The 18,503-nt window shown below is 44.9% G+C and overlaps 1 protein-coding gene across 5 annotated transcripts in view; it reads right to left on the bottom strand.

Annotated features, from left to right (window-relative positions):
• KLHL4 (kelch like family member 4) overlaps positions 1 to 17,592 on the bottom strand; it is a 569,208-nt gene extending 551,616 nt beyond the window's left edge. For 2 of the 5 annotated variants that reach the window (XM_029606596.1, XM_029606599.1), the window contains exon 1: positions 17,498 to 17,513. Coding sequence is in view for 1 of the 5 variants with exons in the window: in XM_029606594.1 (XP_029462454.1) it covers positions 17,498 to 17,554 (57 nt within the window). In the remaining 4 variants the exon portion in view is untranslated. Of the gene's footprint in view, positions 1 to 12,375; positions 12,417 to 17,497 lie in introns of all 5 variants that reach the window. The other 3 variants (XM_029606595.1, XM_029606600.1, XM_029606594.1) reach the window with 3 other exon arrangements.
• Positions 17,593 to 18,503: the final 911 nt, after the last annotated feature.

Raw genomic sequence — 18,503 nt, 5'->3', positions numbered from 1 at the left:
TGGACCACCACGGTCTGGCTAGCAGTGCCTGACCATGGTGGTGCAGATAGGATTGTTAACTTTTCTACAGACTAGGAATAGACACCACTTCTGAGCTAAAAATATTGAGATCAATATTCAAAAGACATTTAGATGAATAACTAAAAGTTACATGTCTATATAGCAAGTTTTGGGATATTCAGTTAGTTATCTGACAAAAATATAGCCAGATAAATCATTATCTGGCTATAATTTAGCCTGATAAAAAAAGGGTCATTCTGAGGTGTGACAAAGTTATCTGGCCAACTCAGCCAATGTTCAACTATAACCAGCTAAGGGGGTTATTTTCCAAGCCACGTTAGGCCCTTACCGCATGCATTAGGGCCTTATCGTGGTGGTAAGATTTAAATTAGGGGGAGGGGAGGAGTCAGGGCGGGACTTATGATAATCAGCGGCAGCACCGCTGCCGGAGATAATGTTTAGAACATTATCACCGGCAGTACCACGGGGAACAGCACCACCTTTTATGGTGGCGCTATGCCCACGATAGCCTGCAGCCAGCCGCACCACGGCAGGCAAAACCGCACCACCGTGGTGTGCCCAGCTGCAGGCTATTGCCCAACCGCCCCCTGCTTCACCCCCCTACCCCCCTGTAGCGCAGGGTTCATCATTCCATACGGAATGATGAATCATGGCCTAAGTTAGCAGGATAATTTAATTGGTGATATTCAGTTAGACATTTATCCCACTGAATATCCAGGACAAGTTACCCAGCTAATCTTAGCCTGATAACTTGTTCACTAAATGGACTACTGAATATTGGCCTTATCATTCAAAATATGTATATTATATTGACATGCACTGTTGTGGATGGTGACAACCAGAAAAACCTTGTAAAAAATAGATGCTTAGAACCTTTATGGCATTAGGCCTATTGTAACATGTACTGCATATGGGCTTGGTCCCTAGAAATCCATGAACAAACAAATACCACCTTCCATACCAAAATTACACTAATTGCTAGCATTAAAACAGTAACAACCCTACCAATGAAAAGGCAAAACTGGAAATATTACACCAGGCCCTAAAACATCAAAACACCTCCTATTTGGAAAACAGAACATGCGAGACTGCCTAAAATTCCTATAAAATTAAAAATGCATGACCCTAAAAACAGTGTGCAAAACATTTTAAAAATATATAGATATTCACATCTGAAGATGGGTCCTATATTATCTCAATAGCTCATATACAGTTTCTGAATAATACTCACTTATATCCAATAAAAGCTTTCACAGCCTACCAAGAATACAATTTCCCCCAAGAGACAAATCACTGTATCAAAAGAGCACTAACATCTAGGACTCAAACAGCAACAACCCTACCCAGGAAAGAGCAGCGACACCAATACTACACTGGGCCTTGGAAAACCATCTCTGACTGAAAAGAGAATAAGCCAGATTGGTATAAACCCTAACACAGAAACTAGACACTAGCAGAATCTCACACCATGATCATGTATGCAGAACATAGACAAACCCTCAAATACAGAATAAGGAATTACACTTTAGAAATAGAAATATGCAAACAAAAACTACACTGGAAAGGCCCAAGAAGCCAGAATATGCAGTGCAAGTGCAACAGAGAAAAGAAAGGCATCACTAGACCCCCCCCCCCCAACACTGCTGCCCCCTGCCCCCTCCAGATGCTGTGGATCTTCTTGGTTGCCTCCTCACCCAAGAAGATTTTCCATCCTCTGTCTAGCACTTCCCTAACTGTCCCCCTTCTCTCTTCTGCCCACCATCTCCATGAGTCCTCTGTCCCACCATCTGACCCCTATCTCTTCCCATCCTCCTAATCCCCTCCCTCTTCCCACCATCCCTCTGAATTCTCTTCTCCCCACCGCTCCCTCCCTCATCTTATTTCCTTGATTCTCTCCCTCTGCCCACCATCTCTCTGATCATCTTCTTAGCACCCCCACTCTCTCGCTTCCCCGCCTTCTGGCTGTCATTCCCTATGACCATGGACAACTGCCCAGCAGCAAAAGCATCCCCATTTCCCCTTCCTCCTGGTTCCTAGACAGCAGTCCCTCCCTGCTTCTACCTAGTAGCTGGTAGCTCTCTCCTTCCGGGGCCTTGACCAATGTGGAGGTGATGAGTCAAGGCTGCAGGAGTTGGAAGAGGAGAATAGCGGAAGGAAGCAGCATGCTCCACATCAGTGGGACAGGCCAACCAAGCTAATGCTTGGCAGCAGGAGGAAGATGTTTTTTTCAGGCCCATCAGCTACCCAAGCTTGGCAAGGGGTGCAGAGACAGTGGTAGTGGCAAATAGACAGTAGAGTGGGGTAGGAGGGTGGTGGTGGCAGGAGCAGCAGCAGCAAATAGACAGTGGGGAAGGGTCTGGGATAGCAGCGGTGGTAGCAGAAAATAGACATAGTGGCAGACTGCAGCAAGCAGACTGCATGCGCCTCTCCCATGTTAGTTTACTGCATCTGTGTGGGAGCTCTGATGGCCAATGGGAAGCAACAGTACATACTCTGCTAAGTTCCTTCTCTGTTGGCTCAACCTGACAATACAGCATCTGGTAACTGATGTAACCAGATACTGTACAAAAAGTCGGAAAGGTGGACTGTCCAGTCCAAAACCGGGCAGTTGGTCACCCTAAGTGCAGATTATAGCCCTGGTAACATGGAATAGACTTAGTTTTTGGGTACTTGCCAGGTTCTTATGGCCTGGATTGGCCACTGTTGGAAACAGGATGCTGGGCTTGATGGACCCTTGGTCTGACCCAGTATGGCATTTTCTTATTTTCTAATACTAACTTGCCTGACCAGCCTTTAACAAAGCACTTGCCATGCGCCCCTGTGGCATGGTCAGCCCTGACCCCTATGCCTTGATTATTCATCCTCTCAATAACAGCCGACACACTAGATAGAGACCATGCAACCTATCCTTAGATGGACGGGGTGGGTGTACAAAATGGCCAAAAGAAAGAGGCTGGAGGGAGGATCAGCCCACCTTCAATAGTGCTTGCCAGTCCACCTCTCACCTGCTGCCTCTCCCTGATTTGGATGTGAAGAACCTCTATGGTTGTGGCCTCCTCCCCTTTACGTGGCGATGGGGGAGGGGCAGCTCCTCAAATGTTTCTGATGCATAATAGAAAGACTAGGGGGCACTCCATGAAGTTAGCATGTAGCACATTTAAAACTAATTGGAGAAAGTTCTTCACTCAACGCACAATTAAACTCTGGAATTTGTTGCCAGAGGATGTGGTTAGTGCAGTTAGTATAGCTGTGTTTAAAAAAGGATTGGATAAGTTCTTGGAGGAGAAGTCCATTACCTGCTATTAATTAAGTTGACTTAGAAAATAGCCAAGGCTATTATTAGCAACGGTAACATGAAATACTTAGTTTTTGGGTACTTGCCAGGTTCTTATGGCCTGGATTGGCCACTGTTGGAAACAGAATGCTGGGCTTGCTGGACCCTTGGTCTGACCCAGTATGGCATGTTCTTATACTCACTTCCTCTAGTTTATATAATTTCCCACTCCCACACCCTCCCTTCCCAATTTCTTTAACCACAGCTGTGAAAGAAACTCTATATGACACCTTTATTCGAACCAAAGACATTTATTGAATGAACAGGGCCACAGCATTACATAAACAATTCAACTTTTGAATATATTCCCAAACTTTCCTATAGCATAACCACACCCTTGCCTGCTGAGTGCATAAAGGCTCAATAAGTCAACTTTGGAGACATAAGGCCATCAAAGCCTTGCCCCTCCAATGATCTTACAATTTTCTCCTTGTTTACCAGGTCGAAGTTCTCTGTGGTGGGATGATGTCCTGGATTGAAAATGATCAGGACTCACTTATTAATCATGCAGCAAGATTCTGGGTTAGTGAGCAGGCCAAGCCCAGCTGTCAAAGCCGTAATGTTGACAGGCATCTCATCTTCACTCTTACCCACCCATGCAATGTATTATCAGGAATACCAACTTGGTATTCTTTGCCTGACCAGCCATTAACGTAGTACTTGTCATGCACTCCTGGGGTATGGTCAGCCCCACCACAGCCTTTGGTAGGAAAGCCTCACTTGCCATGAGCTTCCTACCAACCTAGCTGTGACTATATCTGAAATTACTGAGTGTGTACAGCTGAAAATCTTTGAGGTACCCTGCTCTAGACTTGGTACGGCAATAATAATGCTGAAAGCAGTCTACATAATACTGTGGAAAATAAAACCAGGCCCATCTGAACCTGGATAAGGGTATTGATGCTTGAACCAAAATTTGAAGTTACCTTCTTTTGAAAATGGTAATGTATACTATATACAAGCCTGCCACATCCCCATCCAGTAATTGCCATGCCCTACTTAAGTAGTATGTGTCGTTCAAGTGATCCCTTGATGTGGATGGAGAGGTGGTAAAAGGCCATATTTGCTAGGTACCACTAGGTGGATCAGATATGATGTGCTACCTGCAGAACAAGGACACACTTAATTCGGGCCACCCAGCATATAGATGACATAACACTGCTTGCAGAATAAGGATGCACTTAACTCAGACCACCTAGCCTAAATCCCATCTATAAAGCAAAATTGACTCATACCACCTGACATTTGGCCCACATCAAATAGCAATATGACAGAGTTGAAGAGAGACCTTTATTGGATGTGCTAAGGTGTGGGTCTAGAGAGACTCTGTGATAATAAATTACTATTAGTGCAAGTTTGCAGGAGCTGCTGAATAAACGGAAAGCATAAATATACCAATGCATAAGGACTTGAATGTTTGGCAGACGGCCTGAGAGATGGTGATGCATCTGAAATGTAGCCGTATCACATTGCAAGATCCCTTGAAGCTTGCCTATCATCCTTGGTACTAGATGAGTAGTGCAAAATAACTATACCTGAATTCACTTACAGTGAGAACTGACCACCAAGTTGCATGCTGCCACTCAAACATGTCAGTGTAGTGAGTTGGTACTTGGAAAAGAAGCTAATGTGCCTGGAAGCAACAGGTCATTAGCTGAAGCAAGTGAACCTGGTAAAAGTAAATGCATTCTGTGATATGAAGAGAACACAAAATCTGCCACTGCAGCAGGGAGGTAAACTGGCAGAAAAATATAGTTTTACCTATAAACAATCATTAGCTGAGGTATTATATATTGCAAAGCCGCAGGACACTATGAAAGGATATTAAAACCTCATTGGCAAATGCAGAGCGTTGATTGCCCGCTGTAAGACCTGATAGATGATGCTTCTATGTCTGAAATTGCCCTCAAGAATGAGTAACTAAAAGAGTGATGAAATCAACCTAAATGATCTGCTGCAACTCACGCAACAATGTCACTGCAGCAAGGAGGTGTACATACAGAAGAACTGTCATGCCTGTAACCCCTGTTCATAAGCCAAGGCTATAGTTTGTGGAAGAAATCACATGAACCTGATAGTTTATAAGCACATACTGTGATGTGGAAAGAGATAGAGGATAAATCACCTCAATAAACACTATGGACGGTGTTCATGTCATCTGAGGAAATGACATAACCAGGGCATCGCTGTACTTGTCTGCCTGAATACTAGCACAACTCTTAATCAGATGGACACACATATATACCAAGGGGGTGAAGAATTTTTCAGTGGCAGGAAAGTTAAATGACTGACCAGCAAAGTCGAAGGACCTGCCAACAACCATAAAGCAGGTGCCTGAAAGCCATAAGCTCAAATTCAATAATTATCTTATCAAACAGAAAAGATCTACCACTGCTAGAGGCTGCCACAGAATACTCTGAAAAGATGTGTTATATGTACTGGTCTTGAACAAGTAGGATGCAGTCTAAAAAACACCTGACAAGCTAGCGCTTCACTGTCCACATCAGCAGGAATGGCTGAATAACAGGGAGGCACAAGAGTATGTGGCAATCTTTTCAAAGCCAGAATAGGTAATGTAGCAGATCAACTCCCTCTGGAACTGCAAACGACCATAGAATGGGCACCTGAAGACCAAATGCCTCAAAAACAATAAATATCTTACTTCCCAAAAGCTGACAGTGAATTTCATAACATCACTAATGAATAGGGGACCCGACACATGCTTGCAGTCTGAAGGCCAAGTGACACATGCACTACTGCCAGGGGTGAATCACAGCTAGTAACAGGTGCCTGTATGCCATAAATGACCTGCTAAAGAAAGAAAAAGGATGACACAAAAAATGCTGACATACTGGTACTGCTGTAGGTGGAGCCCTTTGTGCTGCCTGACCTGGAAATCTGATAGTGATCAGTCATTAGCTGAGCGAACAGAGGCAACAATATGCAGGGATTTATTCAGGGATCTGTAAATGTTTTAACTTGAGAAATATTGTTGTGGCAAGTCTTATCGATGTTGACTGCCATGTGAAAATAAAAAGGAAAAGGGGTTTAACATCCTTTGCTGCAGGAATAAATGTCAGACTGGACAGAGGACTAGCATAGAGGCAGGAGATGTTATGGTAGAAGCCACATACAGAACACAGCAGCAACATTCAAAACAGTTCTATCATAAACCTGAAAATATCCGCATGGTTATTGCAGAAAAACTTTTGGATCTGATACTATTGCCATGCACAGAGCATTTGGCATGTCTGAGCAGTCTTAATGCAATGGGATGTGAGCACCACTGCTGTAGGCAAGACACAAAAAAGGCTACCTGGGTGCAATAATGAAGAAGAATAGATGTAGGTGGATACAAATTATATCCCACCACATAAACACCGTGTGTACACCTACTTAAAAGGTTAAGAGACACAAATGTCACTGCCAGGAAAAGCCATGCGAGGGCTAGTCGGCAACTGATTCTAATGTACAGAGATTTTGTGGACCAATGAAAAGACCATCCTGAAAATAGATATCTTCTGACCTCCATTTTCATTACTCAAGTTACAGAAAGACTTACCCTTTGAGTTACAAAATTGACACATTATAGGAACCCAAGCGTGCCCAGCAGTGGAAAGCGAAAGGCCTTGGAGTAAGCCCAGAACTGCAGTATGGCCCATGATTTCTATAACTAATCTCAGAGTATTAGGCTGCCAAACTTACACAAGGATCCTAAATGAGAAGCACGTCAATGCACATGGCAGAGATAGTGGGGGCATGCTGTAGAGAAACAATGCATGAAAGACATAGCTGACTGGAAGTTCTGTTGCCCTATATGGGCAGCTGTAATCCGGAACCAGAGTTGCATGCTGATGGAGATGGCAAGGACCAAGTGCTGGATAACCAGTCAAAATTGATGCTGGCCACTCTTCATTAAAATGGATATTCTAATAAGTGCCCAGAGAATATAACTACCCTTGTTAAGGACTATGAAACAATAAGCTAATGGGATGGATCAGAACTCTCTCTCAAGCACACAAGCCCCTTTCTAAAACTTGGCCACTGGCAGGCTGTGTACCCATGGCTTTTTAATGATGGCCCTGATACAGAATCGAAGCCAAGAAAACTCCTGAAACACCACACGCGAAATGCTGAGGGATCTCCATTCGATGACCCAAGACCATGCAATGTTGCTACCCTGGTGAACTATGCAAGGGCCCAGTCTTTTGTATATATTTAATCTCACAAAAGGGCCTCAATGCAATCATCACCATCCAGTTTCTAACACCAGGGAGCCAGGAGATGCAAACCCTGCAGTCCTGGAGCCCATTTCCTGAACACTGCAGATTGCACGCCTGCCTTGTGTTCAGCTGGGAAGCCATCCATCATGACCAGTGCCCAGCAGAGCCACCCATCCCAGCTCTGGCCCTACTCTACCAAAGGGCTGCGCCTTGGAACTTGCCAACTATGCCCTAAAGCAGTTGAGAGGGGATCATTGCTAGCCCAAGAACACTGGCTTTAAAGAGGGTCATGTGTACCTGGCATCCATCCATGCACGGGAATGGCCACTCAAAGCTGCCCCCCCCCCCCCTCTCACTATCTGCACAATAGCCACCTGGGTGTGGCAGCCCGAATTATATTACCAGCACTCTCCCTGCATATGTTCCTCATTGGGACGTCTGACAGCAACAATTAATTATTATTATTATTAGGGATGTGAATCGTTTTTCAATGATTAAAATTATCGTCCGATAATGTTTATATCGTCTTAAATCGTTATAGAACACGATACAATAGAAATTCTAACGATTTATCGTTAAAAATCGTTAAATCGTGTTAGTGCGCACTAACTGAAAATGATACAAATAAACACTTTCCAGGTCACTGAAGGTCAGTTAGGAATGAATATGTGTTCCTATTGGCTGGCTGCCCTCTTATCTATTGATGTTACCAAGGTTACCACTGAGGTGATGGTTGGGGGGATGGGAAATGGAACTGGAAACTAACAAACACCAACAGAAAATGAAACAAAGTGTTCACACTTCCCAGGTCAGTAAAGGTCACTTAGGAATGAATATGTATGTATGTATTCCTATTGGCTGGCTGTGCTCTTATCTATTGATGTTACCAAGGCTAACACTGAGGTAATGGTTGGAGGGATGTGAAATGGAAACAGTTGGAAGCTTGACAAAAAAAGTAATGTAATGATCAGCACTCACGTGACTAGAACTTGTTTGTTTATTATTTTTGTTAGCAGGCACCTGAAATGCTAGTGCATGTTGAATTTGCCAATCACTGTGCATTTTAGAAAGGTGGTCCTGGCTGGAACTGTACACAGTTCAAATATATGTAATTGATTGTTGGTAAGTGTATTTTTTAAGTAGCCACACTGGCACAAGTATGTTTACTTTTCCTCCTACTTAACTCACTAGCTCAGCTTTGTAAGAAGGGCTTCTCTGCTTGTGTGTTGTTTTTGTTTGGTGTGAGGAGAGCAGAAACATCAGATCTTTATTCAATCTACTACAGTCATCTCTTACAGTGCCCTATCCCTATTAATACCAGGAGTGTTGTGATCTTCCTGCACACAGTGCCCTAACCCTGATACCAGTCTGAGACAGCTCCCTCCCTGCATTACTAGTGAGAGGCTGGCTTCACAGACAGGGGGGAGCTGCCTGACCCTCACTCCTGACTTCCCCCATGTCCCAGCTAGTGAATGGTGTGTGGGTGAGGGGGGGGGGAGGATGGTGAAGTCTGAGACAGCTCCCTCCCTGCATTACTAGTGAGAGGCTGGCTTCACAGACAGGGGGGAGCTGCCTGACCCTCACTCCTGACTTCCCCCATGTCCCAGCTAGTGAATGGTGTGTGGGTGAGGGGGGGGGGGGAGGAGGATGGTGAAGTCTGAGACAGCTCCCTCCCTGCATTACTAGTGAGAGGCTGGCTTCACAGACAGGGGGGAGCTGCCTGACCCTCACTCCTGACTTCCCCCATGTCCCACCTAGTGAATGGTGTGTGGGTGAGGGGGGGGGAGGATGGTGAAGTCTGAGACAGCTCCCTCCCTGCATTACTAGTGAGAGGCTGGCTTCACAGACAGGGGGGAGCTGCCTGACCCTCACTCCTGACTTCCCCCATGTCCCAGCTAGTGAATGGTGTGTGGGTGAGGGGGGGGGAGGATGGTGAAGTCTGAGACAGCTCCCTCCCTGCATTACTAGTGAGAGGCTGGCTTCACAGACAGGGGGGAGCTGCCTGACCCTCACTCCTGAATTCCCCCATGTCCCAGCTAGTGAATGGTGTGTGGGTGAGGGGGGGTGGGGAGGATGGTGAAGTCTGAGACAGCTCCCTCCCTGCATTACTAGTGAGAGGCTGGCTTCACAGACAGGGGGGAGCTGCCTGACCCTCACTCAAGCAGAGAAGCCCTTCTTACAAAGCTGAGCTAGTGAGTTAAGTAGGAGGAAAAGTAAACATACTTGTGCCAGTGTGGCTACTTAAAAAATACACTTACCAACAATCAATTACATATATTTGAACTGTGTACAGTTCCAGCCAGGACCACCTTTCTAAAATGCACAGTAATTGGCAAATTCAACATGCACTAGCATTTCAGGTGCCTGCTAACAAAAATAATAAACAAAGAAGTTCTAGTCACGTGAGTGCTGATCATCACATGTCAAGCTTCCAACTGTTTCCATTTCACATCCCCCCAACCATTACCTCAGTGGTAACCTTGGTAACATCAATAGATAAGAGCACAGCCAGCCAATAGGAATACATATTCATTCCTAAGTGACCTTTACTGACCTGGGAAGTGTGAACACTTTGTTTCATTTTCTGTTGGTGTTCATGAGTTTCCAGTTCCATTTCCCATCCCCCCAACCATCACCTCAGTGGAAACCTTGGTAACATCAATAGATAAGAGGGCTGCCAGCCAATAGGAACACATATTCATTCCTAACTGACCTTCAGTGACCTGGAAAGTGTCTATTTGTATCATTTTGAGTTAGTGCGCACTAACGGGGAGTTAGTGCGCACTAATCGGAAAAAACGATTTTTAACGATTTTTCAATGAAATAATCGTGCCAAACACGATTTTCTTCTCCTGCCACACGATTTCTATCGTTAAGACGATATGGAAAACGATTCACATCCCTAATTATTATTATCTTCAATCATGGAAACCAATGCAGAGGACCTCTGCCCATCTGGTTGCCAGCCCTGCCTTATTCCACTCTGGCACTGCCCAGCAATGAAGAACCTGTGGCTCTGCATCTACTCAGCAGCCCTCAATCAAAACACTGCAGCGAATTTATAATCCAACATGGCAAAAAGGGCCCCTTCAAGTCATGTTGACACCATACCTCCCCACCCAGCGTCTGCTCATGACTCATGGACCAGGTGCTCGCCTCCATACAAACATGTCACCCAAGGCTTTTCTTTTTTTTTCGGGGGGGGGGGGGGGGGGGGGGAAGAGAGCATCACAACAGTGTTACAGGCTGGCCAGCTGGCGTTCACGCTTAACCACAGTCCAGTAAAGTCCTCACAAAAACCCTGCAGCTAAATGCTGAAAAGTCCGATAAACTACAGGAGATCCACCGGAGCACAAGGCTTGTTTTTCCACTTCTTCTGATCGATTGGGGGGGGGGGGGGGGGGAAAGAGAGCATCACAACAGTGTTACAGGCTGGCCAGCTGGCGTTCACGCTTAACCACAGTCCAGTAAAGTCCTCACAAAAACCCTGCAGCTAAATGCTGAAAAGTCCGATAAACTACAGGAGATCCACCGGAGCACAAGGCTTGTTTTTCCACTTCTTCTGATCGATTGGGGGGGGGGGGGGGGGGGGGGGGCGGCGCGCAGTAGGTGGAATGGAGTGCACGCCATCGAGAATTAACAATAGAGAGAGCAGCCACTGTACATCCAGGCCAGCTATATGGTGAAGGCCCTCCAACTACCTGGCTAACTTCCAAGAACATGGCTGTAACATGAGGAAACCTCCTTAAGGTAGCCCTGCCCATTGCCAGTATGTGCCCGAAAGCTGCATATTGCGAAAAAAAAAAAAAAAAAGCATCCATCCAGTTCTGAAGCCAGCAAGATTCCTTTTTTTTTTTTTTTTTTTTTTTATATACACATTGATGCTTGAAGCCATGGGAGATGATGTTGGGGGCCTGAAGGGTTCAACTCACCAGCCACACTTGCTCCACACTGTCTGTGCAGCCTAGTGTACCACCATGACCTGTGTTCCTGTCTCACATGTTGACAGGAGCTTACCCCACATAAACACAGTGCTCCCCGGCACATCTCACGTTCTGAAAGAGGAGCCTGACACTCCATAGTTGCTGGCTGCACAATTGCTCACAGGGCATGCCACAATGGGAGCCAAATGGACCTATGGGGATTTGTTTTTTAATCCAAGCCCATCATGCACATGCTCACAGGATGCTGAATGGCCGTGTGCCTGTCCCAAAAACTGGCTGATGCTCATCTCAAGTCCCCATACATCTTTCGACTGCCAGGAGTAAATGTCGAGCTGATATCCCTGCTAGGCCCCCACAGTCCTGTCTTCAGTATGCACCCTAAAAGGCTGCAAACCCCTGCAGCATCTAAATTCACATACCTGCCCCCATGACTCACAAGGCCACATGAGCTACTAGTGAACACACAATCCTGGACCTCCTGAGTGTCAAAATGTCTGCTCGGAAACTGGTGACCATGAACCACAACTTGCTCCTGCCATGGCCCACCTTATCGTAACCCACCACCATCACCATCAGATGCACAAAATGAAGGGGCCACTAGCCCAAAAGCAGCTGCATATACAGGAGGGATGGCTCAAATGAGGAGTACATCACCAAATCAGCACCCTGCAACCAGGCATCTACACCAGATTGGGGTTTGGGTGGGGGGGGGGGGGGGAGGTCATGGCCCAAGAAGGGTGGAGAACACACACCACATCTTGATCTGGGGATCAGGAAAAAAAAAAAAAGAGGTTAGTGTGCCTGAGTAGGGCAACCAGCAAGGAGCAGTACAAGGGAAAAAAGTTATCCTGACCTGTGCTGGGCTCTTCTCCCTTATATCCTCTTCAATAAAGACTGAAACAAAGAATTCATTTAGACAGTAATTTTAAAATGAGTTTGCATACCCATATATACATGTATATAGGCACGTGGCCACATACACTGAAATCTTATATCCTGGGCGTAAGTATGCACACGTTATAATATAGGCCTTGCGCATGTATATGTGCTACTAATTTTAAGCATTTACTCAAAGAGCTGGGAATTGGCATTTATACGCACAAGTGAGGAAAGCTTATAACATGCACATACGAAGGAAATGACTAATTCAACTGCATATATGCAAGGTCAGACACAAGTATATGCTAGATGTGCAAACATCTACATTTTTTGGCATACGCATCTCTTTTAAAATTCACCTTTTAGTTTTTCAGAGATGACCTTATCCTCCCTCATTGAGATTTAAGAGTAAACTAGTGATCAACTCTCAAAAATCTAAAATTGTATTAGCAAGACATCCAGAGATCTAAACCACCATATTTCTGAGAATATTGAATTAAGTATAGTAAAGGCATCTGCAGTGGTAAAAGACTTAGAGGATAGACTTTTAAATTTGAAAGCCTGTATCTCCCTAATAGTGAGAAACACCTTTTGTAAAGGAAGGTTGAAAAAAATAATTGCTGGATTATATGAAAATTTCAGGCTGGGGGAGTTTTTTTCAGACTCGCCCATGGGTATCAACCTGCATAAAAATCAAAACTAAGAAATGTATTTATGTTAACAAAATTTCTAGATCACTTTTTCAGGACCTAGCAAAGGGGTATGCAACATTTAATTTAACAAATTACAGAACAGAATAAAAACAGGCATACAAAAATAGTAAATATAAAAGTTACAAACATTTACAAATACAATCATAATGCAAATTCTAAATATTTAATAAAATAGCTTATAAAATGTTCCACCTAATTCATTTTATTGAAAAAGAAGCCTATCATGATTTGCATTGCACATACCAGATTTATAAAGTGCTAAACAGAGACACATACAAAGCCTTGTAAAAGTGTTTATATCCTTGTACATTTTTCACATTCTTCTGGGTATAGAAACATAGAAACATAGAAACATAGAAATGACGGCAGAAGAAGACCAACCGGTCCATCCAGTCTGCCCAGCAAGCTTCACACATTTGTTCTCATACTTAACTGTTTCTCTTGGCTCTTAGTAACCTTATGTTCTAATTCCCTTTTCACCCCCACCATTAATGTAGAGAGCAGTGCTGGAGCTGCTTCCAAGTGAAATATTAAGTTTGATTAGTTGGGTAAGCGGCAGCATAGCTCTCTGCCATGAAGCAGAGGGCAATGCTGGAAATGTGTGAAGTATCAGTTTTTCTTTTCCCCTGTCATTGAAGCAAGGAGTCATGCCGGACATGCACCGAAAGTGAAGAATGCCTTGAAAGTCACATTAACTATCATCAAATATTGAAAAGCCTAATAATTGGTAATACCTATAAGCCCATGAACCCATCCCTGTTTTTTTTTTCTTTTTTTCTTTTCTTTATAATATAGAAATCAAAATGCATTAATGCAGGAGTTTGTTTTACTGATCTACACAGCATACTCTACACTTTAATCATGAAAGAACAATTATAGAAATATTCCCAAAATAATTAAGAACACTGTCACTGTCATTTGCAAAGCAAACCCATTTGGATACACTACCCCTCACCATACAAAAATATATTTAAATTCTGGTGTCACCTCAGTAACAGCAACACAAATTATCTCCATATTAGGCATTCTGTGACATGACACAAAACTCTGCTGACAAGATACTCAGAACCCGTGTAGCAAACTTGTTATATTATAACAGCACTACCTCCGAAGATTCAACAGAGACAACCCTATATATGAAAAATAATACCGCAGGCAACAGAACATCAATATACCTCCTATTGGAAAACAGAACCATGTGGACGGCTAAAGATCTCCACCCAGAAATTACATGATAGCAGAATTTCTCACCTCGGTCACACATGCGTAACAGAAACAGAGCTTTACCAAATACAGAGCAAAGGACCACAAATTAGAAATAAGAAACGTAGACAAAAACTGACATGGAAACCTCAAGATGCACTACTCTGCATGTAGTGCAACCTACAGGAAGAAAGCATTTTACTCCACCAGGCAGAGCTTGCATAGAATGTCTCTCCCATACAGAATGTTAAATGTGCTTCATGGCCCTGGGTGACATTATTGAATGGATGTCTTGGGCTGTCAAAGTTTTCCTCATGTGCGGCTTGGCAGCCAGGGATTTCCATGTTCAGTCTTTGCCAGACAGGATGCCATAATTGTCTGGAAGGCATTCCAGAATCTTGTCATTCTCTTTTTGTCTATATTTGATCAACTTACAAGTGCACCTTTGGCTCTGTCCCACTGATTCCTGACCCTGCCTCCTCCTCCTCCTGCTGCTGCCCTTCCATTGCAGGTTGGTGTGTAGGGGCCTCGCTTCTGACTCCTCCCATGCCCTTCTCTGCCTACTATTGCAGTCCTCTACCCTGTGCCTATGGGGCTTTAGCACCCACCCCCCTTCTACCTCTGAACTGACTACTATGCTGCTGCCCCTCCACTATTGTCCTCCTCTCTCTGCCTTGACCTGGACCTGCACTCTACTGCTCTTCCTGGCAATCATGACCTCTCTCTTCTTGCTTGTCCACTCCTCAGGGAGTCATACCCCTATCATGCCCATACACCCAGTCTCTCTCTCACCCCCTTCCATGCGTTATACTTGCCAGTGTCACCCCTCTGTTGCAAACCCTAACACACAGACTAGCCAAACTTGAGAAAAACTGAAACCAACAGAAACACACTAACAAGAAGACAAAGAACAAACTATAAGAAGTCAAACAATAGAAAAAACAAGATGCATAAGAGACAAAACATCAAACTCTTCAACATTCCCCTTCCCATCAATTATCTTCAAGACCCTTAGACTTCTCTTTCTGCATAAAGCACAGGGAGAGCAAGTGCTAGCCTCCAATTTATATATTTTGGAGGAAAGGGAGGAGCTGGAAGATAAGATGCACCGTGCAAAATAGTGAACAAGCGGTAAATGGCATCGTTAGTATATGTATTGTAAACCTGGGCAATAGCACATGTAACCGCACCCTGGTGAGCCTGTCCTGCATGGCTGGGGCCATTAAAGAGTCTGTAAACTCTTTGGGGCAGGGACCCTTGCTAGCTCTCTCTGTACCCCTTACCCAGGCGTGGATCCTTTTGGTTGGGGGAAGGAGGAAGGTTTACTTTCAGGGCCCAGTGCAGGGGGTGACTTCCTCCTTACTGAAACTTCCCTGGGAGAAAAAGAGGTAATCTCTTCACTGTGTGCTATGTGCCAAAAACTACTCAGGACGCACTGGGTTAGTGTCCAAAATAAAACTCTATTATTCAAACGTTGGGTGAATAATGGCACAATAAATATGAATCTAGCACCACAGCCTTTCCTTCTTTGGTTACAGCCTTTACCCTTTATCTGTGCAGGAATCCTTGAAACAGGCAAGGGATCCATCCAACCTCCTGGATTAAGTAAAGCGGTGGGCCCAGTGAGCAGGGAAATCCCCTTCCAAAGATGACCAAAATCATGTCCATGCACAGAGAGTAAATCTTCTCTCTCCTGAGGAGTTGAAGACGCTGGAAGGATGTCTTCCAAGATGTAAATGGTTCTTACTCGCAGATAGTAGATTTTTATTTTTGATAGAACAGGGATCCTTATTGGGAGGGATATGAGATGGAACTGCAGCTTGGGCTGTTTCTCTGCTCCAGATAGGAAGGAGGGCAAAAATCTTCCTACTGGGCAATTAATCAAAAGTCTTTCTTTTCCCAAAAATACTAGCACTGGAGTTGTTCCTTGCAGCGGGTCACCATCTTGGAGGAAAGATCTTCCCTAGCCCTGGGCATCCAAAACAAAGGGTTCCTCATTCCCCGAGTCCAAGAAAGGCCCAGGTATTCAGCAACCCTCCTACCACGTAAAAAAGTCCAAAGTTTCAAAATATTACCTGGACAACCACTCTGCACCTTGGGAAAAAGAGCACAGCAGTGTTGCCCTTGACCCATTCCGAAAGATCCCAGGCAGGGTGCAACCCAGGTAGGCCAAAAACACAACTGAGGCAAAACTCTACAACCTTCCTCCAGAATTGCAAATTATACTGCCCCCCGAGCTCTGAGCAGAGAGCCCCTAAACAATCTCTCGTGGGCCATCTATTCCAGCACCCTCAAAGGGTGGGGCTGCACATGAATGGATCCTCCCCTAATTATTCTTCACTAACCGCACTAGCTGGTACAAGGATTTACCCAGGACTTAATAGCAATGGAACTGTAGGGTCCATTACACTCATATGCTCTGCCACTTTGCAGTCACTGCTGCTGCCTATGAGCTGCTCACCCCTCCCCCTCTTCCTGTTGCTGCCCACGCTGCAAGCATAGAGCCAGACACCTAGCTCCTCTAGTCTGCCTTTTAGCTCACTACCTTTAGGTGTATGCAGATACAAGACTGGGGAGACAGCCAATGAGAGGAGAGAATAGTCTGCTGGGAGAGTGTGGGTGTCAGGGAATTACATGAGAACATGTAGAGAAACCCAACAAGCCAAGTGAGAAAGACATTAAACTAAGTGTGTTCATGAAGTTGCTATATTGTGTGGTCCCGTGCCTTCTTCGGGAGCAGGTCAACAATGTCCCACGCTCCAACTCAGCCAATACTTCGTAAGCTTATTCCCCACTGCAGAATTCTCCCATGTAGCATCTCTACTTAGAGTCTCAGCCACAGCTTGAGTGGTTGCTGTTAATCTGCAAAAAGCTCAACCCCTAGTAGTAAGTACCTTGCTAAGCCTAATTCAAGGCTTTTATCTCTGGTTTAACCCCTTCAGTCTCCAGGCACAGCTCAATGCTTTTATCTCTGGTTTAACCCCTTCAGTCTCCAGGCACAGCTCAAGGCTTTTATCTCTGGTTTAAACCCTTAAATCTAGTGTCTGTAGGCTTGGTTTAGAGACAACCAAGCCCTACTGCCTCCAACCACCGTAGCTTGTAGGAAGGAACAATTCAATACTGTGTCTTGCCCACCTACTGCTGCTACATTCACTTATAACAGTTTTCTTAGGTTCTAACCTGTTCGGTGTCCATGTCTCCTTGAGGGGGTTTCCACCAATCCTCTCCTTCCTTCATCAGTATGGGCTCCAGGTCTGGACTCTCCTGCAAGTCCTCCTCCATGTCTCCCTCTGTCTTTAGTAGTCTTTCTTCCTGTTCTTGTCCAGCCCCTTCATCAGGCCGCCTCCCCGGCTCCTCCCAGTCCACCTGGATGTTCCCATCCTCTCGATGAAGGCTGTGCAGTCCCTCCTCTCAGTTCACCTCTCTTCCCCCTCTCTCAGTACCTTTCAGAGCAGGATCTCTTCCCCTAACCTTGTGTTACTTTGGTTTTTGAGGGTTCCACCCAGGTTTCCTGCCCCAAACTTCCCCGGGGGATATAATAACCATCACAATTTTTAGTTTATTGTGTATTTAGAGACAGGAACTGTTAACGTTAGTTAGAGACAGATCAGCCTAAAGCTCTATAGAAAGGTGGTTGTGACTTTTTAGAGAAGAGGACCATGCACTTAGAGAAACCTGTGCTGGTGGGGGGGTATAACAAGATGCCCAAATGGGAGGTAGGCAGACCTGCACTGTACTAAACACACACACTATGATTCAAGATATGAGATATACAGTAATGAAAATATAGCTTTATTTTCAGCACACATACTTCATTGCCCATGACTATAATACATACCAAATCAGCATCCTGCCACTCATCAGGTCAGGGAACCCTGGTGCGACCGAAAAAACAGGAGCACACAGCTTCAACGGGAAAGATCCTGCGCCACTCGTCAGTGCACAGGTGAGGCTCCAAGTTCCCACCGGAGGACCCTGAACTTTTATAGGGCTTTGTACACAAGTGTGTGTGTACGTAGATGAGCCAGCACCTGGGTCTGGAAACCTTTCTGTAGGGCTGCTGGCCAGGCCTTCCTCCTCCTTTGAATCAGGTCCCAGGCACAGACAAGCTACTCTCCCCCACAACCACTTGTGTAAACCCTGCTGATACAGCCTTTTGCTTAAAAAACAAATCCCCAGCTTAAAA

Source organism: Rhinatrema bivittatum, chromosome 6 (assembly GCF_901001135.1).
Source record: "Rhinatrema bivittatum chromosome 6, aRhiBiv1.1, whole genome shotgun sequence".
Classification (NCBI taxonomy): domain Eukaryota; kingdom Metazoa; phylum Chordata; class Amphibia; order Gymnophiona; family Rhinatrematidae; genus Rhinatrema; species Rhinatrema bivittatum.
The sequence above is the reverse complement of the archived record's forward strand: the minus strand, read 5'-3'. Positions and strand labels throughout refer to the sequence as shown.